Genomic DNA, 9,204 nt, shown 5'->3' with positions numbered 1-9,204 from the left:
CAAAAATCGACAATTAAAGAGAACAAATACATACTAACAACACATTATTCCTTATTACAAAGATTTTTTTTTATCACACTTGCTTAGAGAATGATAATACATATACAAATAAAATATTGAGAAAGCATGTCTAAGTCATAAAAATTAAAATAAAGATTTGAGAATAAAATATTTCTTACTTTCATGTACTTCTTTTTTGTTAGGTGTTAGTTAATTCACAACTAGTATAATGAAGAATAGAAAAATGTATTCTTAAATGTGAATCTTCATGAAATTAAATATAAATTTATATAGTCAAAATATAGGAAATGAAAAGAAAAACTTGAGGATAAATATTTCTTACCTTCATATACTTTTTCTTTTGTTACATGTTAGCTAATTACAAATTAATACGATGAAGAAGAGAAAGAATAATCTCGAATGTAAATTTTCATGAAACTAAATATGAATTTATATAGGCCTAATAAAGAAATACTATAAGACATCATAAACTTACAAATTAAAGTTGGAGGTTATGGACATGAAAATAACTGGGGTCATAAATATTATTAAAACGAAAAATCAAAGAGCGGTAAGTCAAAAAAGAATGCGAAGAGTTTTTGTTGTAAATATTTCTTCATAAATAATATTTGTTTATACCAATTAAATAATTTAATTTAATAATACAATAATCAATTTAAATAAAAATTAATGTTAAAAAAGAGAAAAGATGAATGCAAATAGAGATAACAAAGAGGTGTTACATTTACTTGTCTATATTTATCTTTTTTTATATATAAAGAAAGATTGCTTGTGAAGGTACGATAGTTTGAAACGATATAAATGTCACTTGAGAGTTAAGAGGCAATAAAGATATTTTTAAAATTAAAATTCGCAATTACTTTTTTTGTTCATACAATTTGACTTTATGACACACTCATTAAAAAAATAATTGATGATATATATATATATATACTATATTATTTTTATTAATTAATGTTTAATGTCGAATTTTAAATAATAATATGAAGAATAGTATTCAAGGTAAAAAGTAAAATATAAAAATAAAAATATATAAACGAAAATCTACCAAGTAGTTTTTTTTTTTTTTAAAAGTTAAGAATATAAGAGTAGTACGGTCAAAATGTTAAAAAGGGGTAAATTAGAATTTTGATTTTGTTTTCGAGGTTAAGTTGGTAATTAGGATTTACCTGGAGTATAAAATAAAGCGTAAATAATTCTGCAACATCACTTCGATTCGGAGTGTATCCCCGACCGCCATTATCGAGCGAGTCTATTCCCAAAGCCAATCTCCGGCGATTAAATCATCTCCGTCGACTCTAAGGTATGTTTTCATTTGCTTAATGATTAATATTTTCCCCATTAACATGTATGCAATTTTATACAAGCTTGAATTCGCTGAAGCATAGTGTTTGATTTCATAGAAGTCTTGATATGTTCATAAACAAATAGGTTTTGTAGGCTATTCTTTCTCTACGAATTTCGTTTATTGTAATTTAATACTGTTTTAAATTGGTGATTGATTTGTATTTTTCTACTTGTTGGTTTTACGGTTCCTTTTGGAAGGAGTAGGGTTTATATTCAAGAGAGCGAGAACTTAGGTTTGCAATTGTTTTTTTTACCGTCTTCACAACTCAGGAGGTCTTCATTTTCATGATTTGCAAGTCGACTTTAATTTAAACCCTAAACTATTTTCCATATCGAAATCTATTTAACTTGAGATTTTTGTACTCTTTGCAATTCTAAATTTCTGTTTTGGAGAGTTTGAGGCATACATATCACAAGAGTAGAGGCGGAGACAAGATTTGCATTAAGGGGTTTAAAATATGAATAGGTAAACGCATGAATAAGTCGAAGGAAGTTTAACATCTGCTATATATATACATAAAAAATAAGTTTAACGATGTATAAGCGGTGTACTTTTCATTGAGGGGTAACCCCTGGGTCGTTACTACCTCTCCCATGAGAGGCACCCTACCCTCTTATTCACCTGTTAATCAATAAGAAGGCCTAGAATCTGCCTATAGTCTGTTTATATGAGCTGAGCTCCATTGTCATATTTTTGGGAGTTCTTCTGGTATAAAATTGAGATTACCTTTCCTTTACCCTCCGTTATCATCTTTGCCTGAAAGAAGACAGTTGAATGACAGATGTTGATGCTGTGTAGGTTGAATTTGTTGCGGCATTAGAGAAGATATCTTTTATTTTTGGTAGACGCTGATATCTCCTCTATAACTTGGTACAACTTACAAATCCCACTTTATTTCTGCCAAGTACTCTACTTGATCAGTTAAGTAGATTTGATTAGGGTGTGATGCCATTTCTTCTTGAAATTTTGTGTGTAGCAGTGCCTGAAGAAACATATTATGCACACACATATAATCTCGTCTAATTTATTCTCTTCTTTTTCTTTTGTAATAGGGAGATCATATCATTGGGTTCAGAGGCTAGAAGTGTATAAAGTGTCCACTGTTCCGTTTAGATACCATTTTCTTCAAGGAGGTTCTTTCTATTATAAAAATGTCTGTAACAGCTGGCGTAAGTGATGCAATTATTGCAATTAGGGAAAAGCTCAGGGGTAAAATTGGCCAAACAAAAGTGAAAAGATATTGGCCTGGTAAAGCTCCTGAATGGGCAGATGAACCGGAAAAAGATGAGGATATGCGGATGAACAGGGAAGCAGCACTTGAGAAAGCCTTTCCCAGCCAGGGTGGTCCAGACATTGCAAGGAAAGATGATGCAAGGCTGCGTCGACTGGCAGAGAGTAAAGTTGATAATCGTGAGGAAATCAGAGCAGATCATCGACGCATCCGGCAAGCAGAGATCGTTTCAACCATTGAAGAGGAAAATAGAAGACTAGAAAGAATGGAATTTGAGGAGGATGACGAAGATGCCTTGGATGAAAGGAGGAGGAGAATCAGGGAAAAAAATCTTCAGAGGCAACAGGAAGAAGCTCTGCCGGAGGAAGAAGAAGAGGAGGTAGAAGAAGAGGAGGAAGAGGAATCAGAATATGAGACTGAATCAGAGGAAGAGACCACAGGGATAGCCATGGTGAAACCAGTTTTTGTTCCAAAATCTGAGAGAGACACCATAGATGAGCGTGAAAAGCGCGAGGCAGAGGAACGAGCTCTCGAGGAGTTAGTGAAGAAGAGGTTAGAGGAGAGAAAACTTGAAACAAAGCAAATAGTAGTTGAGAAGATACGAGAGGAGGAAATAATTCAGAAAAATTTGGAGCTGGAAGCTAATATTGCTGATGTAGATACTGATGATGAGGTGAATGAGGCTGAAGAATACGAAGCTTGGAAGTCCAGAGAAATTGCCAGGATCAAGAGGGAGAGGGAGGACAGGGAGGCTAGTAAGAAGGAGAGAGAAGAAATAGAGAGAGTAAGAAATATGACGGAAGAAGAGAGGAAGGAGTGGGAGAGGAGAAACCCGAAACCTGCCCCACCACCCAAGCAGAAGTGGAAGTTTATGCAGAAATATTACCACAAGGGTGCTTTCTTCCAGTCAGATGCTGATGACGTAGCTGGAACTTCTGGCGCTGATAATATATTCCACCGTGATTTCTCTGCACCAACAGGGGAGGATAAGTTGGATAAATCCATACTACCCAAAGTCATGCAGGTCAAACACTTTGGACGCAGTGGAAGGACAAAATGGACACATCTTGTCAATGAGGACACAACTGATTGGAACAATCCGTAAGTACCTTAAACCTTCTATGTTATATGCTCATTTCTGTTCATTCAATTTGTCACGTAGATATGCCGGATTAGCAATTCTTAATAATGCATCCTTCAGTTGCGTCCGGTTGTTTATTTCACATTAGCATCTGATTTAATGGTATCAACGCAGTGGTGAATATTACCTTTTTCTGGCTGTGATTATATTAGCTGGTCTTTCCCTTTGGTTGAAGGGATGTCACAGTTTGATCTCTTCAGCATATCTGATTTTCTTGAAACTGGTGATATCTCTCAATCTTGGTCTTCCAAATTGGATTTACCATACAGAAAGCAAAGGATAAAATTAGAGTTACATATCATTGAATAATTGATCGTACTTCAGATGTTCCACAGCTGCGTCAGAACTATTAGGAGAATAATGGTTCTAAATGTGCGAACTTTGCTCTGGAGTTTTATCTGGTCTTCTATAAAGTGGGCGATTTGTATCCTGAACAGTGCATCACATCATATTGACAGCTGCTCTCTGTCTGTGTCTCTCTCTTCCTCTCTCTGTCTCTCTGTTTCTTTTCCTTCCTTTTTATTGGGTGATGATAAGAGGAAGGGGGTTGAGATGAACCCATGGGTCTTGTCTATATGCTGATGGATTCCTGCAAGCTTGATTAGTGTCCTTCTCTTTCTATGGTTCTTTTACTTGGAACTTTTAAGTAATAATTATTTCCCTGGCCAAAGGTCNGATGGATTCCTGCAAGCTTGATTAGTGTTGAGATGAATCTTCAAAAGTCTTTATGGTTCTCTTTCTATGGTTCTTTTACTTGGAACTTTTAAGTAATAATTATTTCCCTGGCCAAAGGTCTTAAGAGAGAACGATGTGCATCTCAGGGTGTAGAGAGGTTTCTCTGATGTGTATATGTATCAGTACCTAAGGCGGGATTTGGTGTGGTTGTAGTGAAATTTGTTTTGCTTGGTGGATTTCTGGGGATGTATATATGAAGAATTTGATTGTCTATAGAGATGCTTCTTGCCTGAGTGGTACTTGGGGCTTTGAAAATTTTGATTGCATATTTTTGAGTGATGTTGCTGCTAGCACAGGAGCATCCATTTTTCTGCTCCTGTAAAAACACTCTTGCATTCTGTTTTGATGGTTGGAGAATTTTTGTCATGGTTAATGTACCTGGCCCGCTGGATAGGAAAAGAATTGAAAAGCCTTGTATAGCGTGAGAAGATTGTGACTGGGAGTACAGGGTTTGGGGCCATGAAATGAGTTTTGGTTTTGGAGGTGTGGGAATGAGTGCATGCTTTCTCAGTGTTACTATCAAATTCCCTGCATAATTATTGACTAGTTGTGCATTTAAGTGAATTACGTTAAAAAGATTTATACATAGTGGCAGATGTACTTATTAGGATCATTCTAGAGAAACATAGAAGTTTATTGCATTAACGAGTTAGAATGTTTTACTTCCAGTTCAGTAATTTCAATTGTGGAAAGGGAATTCTCCAAAACGTAAGCACTTTTTCACTTACTAAAAAATAAATAAAAATACTCTTCAGTTAAGTTTTTTTTTTTAGAGCCTATAACCTATCTGAGTAGCTTAGAGCATCTGGGATTACAGGTAAGGCCAATTAAAGAAAGAGAATATCTAGCATCTGGTCCCTTCATCAACTGGTCTGTGGTATATTAATATTTGTCTAAGTCTCTGGTTTTCATTGAATACTTTGCCTGCTAGTATTTGTGTGATACTAAGACTTATGCTGTGATGAGATCGCACCCTAGACTTCTGTCTTAGCCATTCGGATGCTATACTTGCTTCCTGACAGGAGTAGTACTCTATTTGAATTCCATCAGTAGGCGATGCGTGTGTACATTTTTAGTTGAATCTCCTTGTGGGGACAAACTAGAAAGGGAAGAAATACACGCTGCTTCAAAATTGTCAATATATACTTCTGTATTCTAGTTTATGGTGTATAATTTGTGCCTTCTGGTTCAGTGTCCATCTTTATCTATATAATATTCTGCTAACAGCCTTTGCACTTACTGACTTGACTATTGCCGTTGGAGCAGGTGGACATACAATGACTCTCTTCGGGCCAAGTACAATACAAAAATGGCTGCTGTTAATGCTCCTATTGCAAAGCCTAAGGGTAAGAAATTGAAGGATTGGGAGACCCGGTGAAGCCGTATTGTAGTCTGGTTCTTGGTTGTGCTCATGGTTTAGCTTTGAGGTTGTTTGAAGCACTGTACTGACTTTCTGTTTTTCTGTTTGCATTCAAATGTCATCTGTAGCTCTTGTTTGAAGTTATATGAATGGCAGAGAAGCACATTCTAGTATCAGTTTCAGAATTATCCAATTGTCTCCTTAATTGAATCATTCATGCATTAGGGCATAGATTGTATTTCACTTCTTAATTATTGAGATATTCTATACTAAAAACATGAACCGAATTTGTTCTCTGTATTCTATGCTCAACTAAAATCATGAGTTGAACTTGTGTACCATCAATTCGTGATGCATAGTGGGCAATGGGGTTCTTTTTATTTACTTAAGGGACTCCTTTTTTCTTAGCTTGCACCTTTTGTTATAAACTTATATGCATAGATAGACTTACCAACATGATCCATATAGATTGTGTGGAGTGTTGGAAATTTTATTTGTAGGCAGGTCTGGTATGAAGGTGGGGGTGGATTCAACGAAGTTAATTTTTCAAATGTATCACTTGACTAGATGAATTTACCTGGTGACCTTACATAGGATCACAGGAACCGCTAATTGGAGTCCAGTTTCATATTAACTGTTCTTTTGTGTATATAATTGCGGAGAGAATGTGAAGTTATGTGATATTCTAGTTTCTGAAAGGTTATGTTCCTGTGAATACATTATATGCATACAAAAACAAGATGACATTAAAATATTTTTGGATATGCTGATGTCTGATTGATAAACGATAAGACATTTTTTGGCTTGAAATATGGACCATTTAAGTACACTATCTTTTTATAGATGTGAAGGCATATATATAGACAAAATTACATGAATTTATCATCACCTGTAGACAAACTGAAAATCAACAGATTGCAGCATGATGCACTGTTTGAATTGACTGAAGTTGTATAGTTGAAAGATATATTGTAGTCTTCTTATTATTGACCATCTTTATTTAAAGAAAATATTTTGGTTTTATCCTCAAATGGCCCCTTCACCTTTCTCTTCCACTCAACTTAAGTGATCAGATTCTTTTGTACATTTTTGAAAAATAGTATAATATTGTTATTGGACGGAAACTAAATAGTTAAAAAGGTCATTATAGATTAATATTGTGTTGTGATAAGTCAATGCTTTGAAAGCGATTTCAGCTCAGGGAGAAGGGAGGAATCAACTCATTTTGGCTTGCAAGCTGGTTACTCCTTCGAACCCTCGACAGAAGACGATTCAATATAAGGAGAGAAAAAAAATTCCCTTACGAATCAATGAGGGACATTTTATCTTTCACATAAGATAAAGTGAAATAAGAAAAGGATCGACAAGGAGGATAAAACGATAATAAATAAAATTTCAAAGTTAAACAACAAAAATCTCTTATTAATCTCATTTAATGACGAAATAAGTAAATTCAATTAGCTAAAAGCTTTTTAGCTTGAAATAACCTTTCAATTTTCTAGCTAATCTCACGTTTTCTTATCGTGATTTGAGCCATGAGGATAATATCTGAAAATAGCAGAAAATATGCAAAAATAGAAGCAATATTTTTTAAAAAAAATAAAAGAATAAAATGGAAGCAATAAGAAAAAGATAAAAGATTACATCACTGATGAAGTTGCAGTTGAAAGTTTTTTGTAAACTTGTGTAGATGGAAGTAATAATATATATTGTCCTTTTTCTATCAATTCCCCCCTTCACATCATCTTCAAAATCAGAATCAAAATCGTGCAAGGTTTCAATTTCTTTTCATTAGTCGTTACAACCAAAAAATCTTTATAAATTATAACGGCAATTGAAAAGTGTAACAAATTAAATAAAAAAACTATACCGTCAAAGTTTACAACGTATGATTCAAAATTCCTTATCTTCTTCCTCGATTCCTTCACCTTTTCCAAATCCTCCAATGTGAGTATAAGATAAACAAGAGAAAATGAAATAATATTGAACAAAACAAAATTGGAAAATTGAAGGAAAATCAACAAAAAAGATTACTTGCACAAAAACATTTCAAATATGGTTGTAATCATAATATATATTAGATAAAATTTGTAAGACTAACAAAAGGCCTCATGCCTTTTTTTTTTCTTGTAGTTTGAGACACACAAATAGGACACACTGATGAAACAGTTAGGGATACAAATTACAATAAAAATGGAAGTACTCCAGTAATAATAACATAATATAATTATTAAAACATAACACAAGACATAAATCTCACTCACTCCTCCAGTGCAAATTCTTCAACCAAATTGATCTTATTGAGTGGATTGAAAGCATGAATCTCAGCACAAGCACATTTGCTAGGTAATACATAGGCACCCAATCCATCAAGTAGTTGAACACTAGGAACTGGCAATTTTCTTGCAATTATTACAGAATTAATCACTTCATCTGTAGGATGGTACACCGATAGTACCTCAAATCCTCGTAGATCCCGAGGATCTAGGACAGGGTATAGAAAAGCACGCGCACCATGTGCACTTCTAAGCATCAGGGTAGCCCCTGGAGACATGTATTTAGCTAGATGATCAACCACCTTAACTTTATCCTCTTTGTCCATACCAACTAACGCGGCCAGAAAGACTACATCGTAGTCTTTCAAGGCACACGTTACATCCATGATGTCAGCCGTATGAAAAGTCATACGGCTGGACATGTCTGGATCGGCCGCCACAAGGGCGGACGCCAGGAAATTAGCATCCACATCAATGTCATAGTTGTGAAAACAAGTGGTTTTAAGATGTCTGGTAGCTAAAACAAGTGAGGTAAGTGGTAGTGGGCCTGATCCAATAAATGCAATTTTTTTAGGGATATTTGTTGTGTTTTTAGTAAGGATGTTGTACTCAAGTAAGCTGAGTTTGATGTAATTGTCAAAATATGGGAAAATGTGAAGATGTTGAAGGGGGTTTTCATAGGAGGAAAGAATTTTAGAAAAGTGTGACTCTAAAAGTCCTTCAGCTTGACCACAAAGTTTGATGAGATGAGACCTAATTTCTTGAGTTTTTTGACAGAGCTTAGAGACATCAATGGGATTAGGAGGCATGCACGTGTGGACAAGATCTGTGAACAATACGTTGACATCTTTGGAAGGGCTAAGGTTCTCCAATCTTGAAATTTGTTCATATAATTCACATACTTTTTCTACTACTGGATTGCTATTTGGGCACACCATGTCGACACTATGACCAAATGGTTTTCTTTTCTTGGAATTGTAAAAAATTGTAATTTTTTTTTCTTTCTTTCAAGTTTGGAGCACGAAATAATCTGATGCTTATGAAGACTCCACGGGTCGCTATTTATCGAGGGATTTTTTGAGGGGGCAAGGG

At 34.9% G+C, this 9,204-nt stretch overlaps 2 protein-coding genes across 4 annotated transcripts; one reads left to right on the top strand and one right to left on the bottom strand.

The window, feature by feature from the left end:
* Positions 1–1,202: 1,202 nt before the first annotated feature.
* Positions 1,203–6,181, top strand: LOC107008406 (microfibrillar-associated protein 1A-like). Of its 3 annotated transcripts, none has more exons than XM_015207431.2 (4): positions 1,208–1,324; positions 2,168–2,239; positions 2,422–3,701; positions 5,743–6,181. In XM_015207431.2, exons 3-4 carry the CDS (start codon positions 2,521–2,523, stop codon positions 5,852–5,854), a joined length of 1,293 nt encoding a protein of 430 aa, XP_015062917.1. In that variant the 5' UTR covers positions 1,208–1,324; positions 2,168–2,239; positions 2,422–2,520; the 3' UTR covers positions 5,855–6,181. The 3 variants fall into 3 exon arrangements, with proteins under 3 accessions (XP_015062916.1, XP_015062917.1, XP_015062918.1); XM_015207432.2 differs by having other exon boundaries at positions 2,168–2,289; XM_015207430.2 differs by lacking the exon at positions 2,168–2,239 and having other exon boundaries at positions 1,203–1,324.
* A 1,702-nt stretch (positions 6,182–7,883) lies between these two features.
* LOC107011178 (nicotianamine synthase) lies at positions 7,884–9,159 on the bottom strand. Its single transcript, XM_015210606.2, has one exon. The coding sequence runs from the start codon at positions 9,048–9,050 to the stop codon at positions 8,097–8,099; it is 954 nt and encodes a 317-aa protein (XP_015066092.1). The 5' UTR covers positions 9,051–9,159; the 3' UTR covers positions 7,884–8,096.
* Positions 9,160–9,204: the final 45 nt, after the last annotated feature.

This window comes from Solanum pennellii, chromosome 1, assembly GCF_001406875.1.
Source record: "Solanum pennellii chromosome 1, SPENNV200".
Lineage (NCBI taxonomy): Eukaryota > Viridiplantae > Streptophyta > Magnoliopsida > Solanales > Solanaceae > Solanum > Solanum pennellii.
Note: the sequence above shows the minus strand (reverse complement) of the source record. Positions and strands in the feature narration are given on the sequence as shown.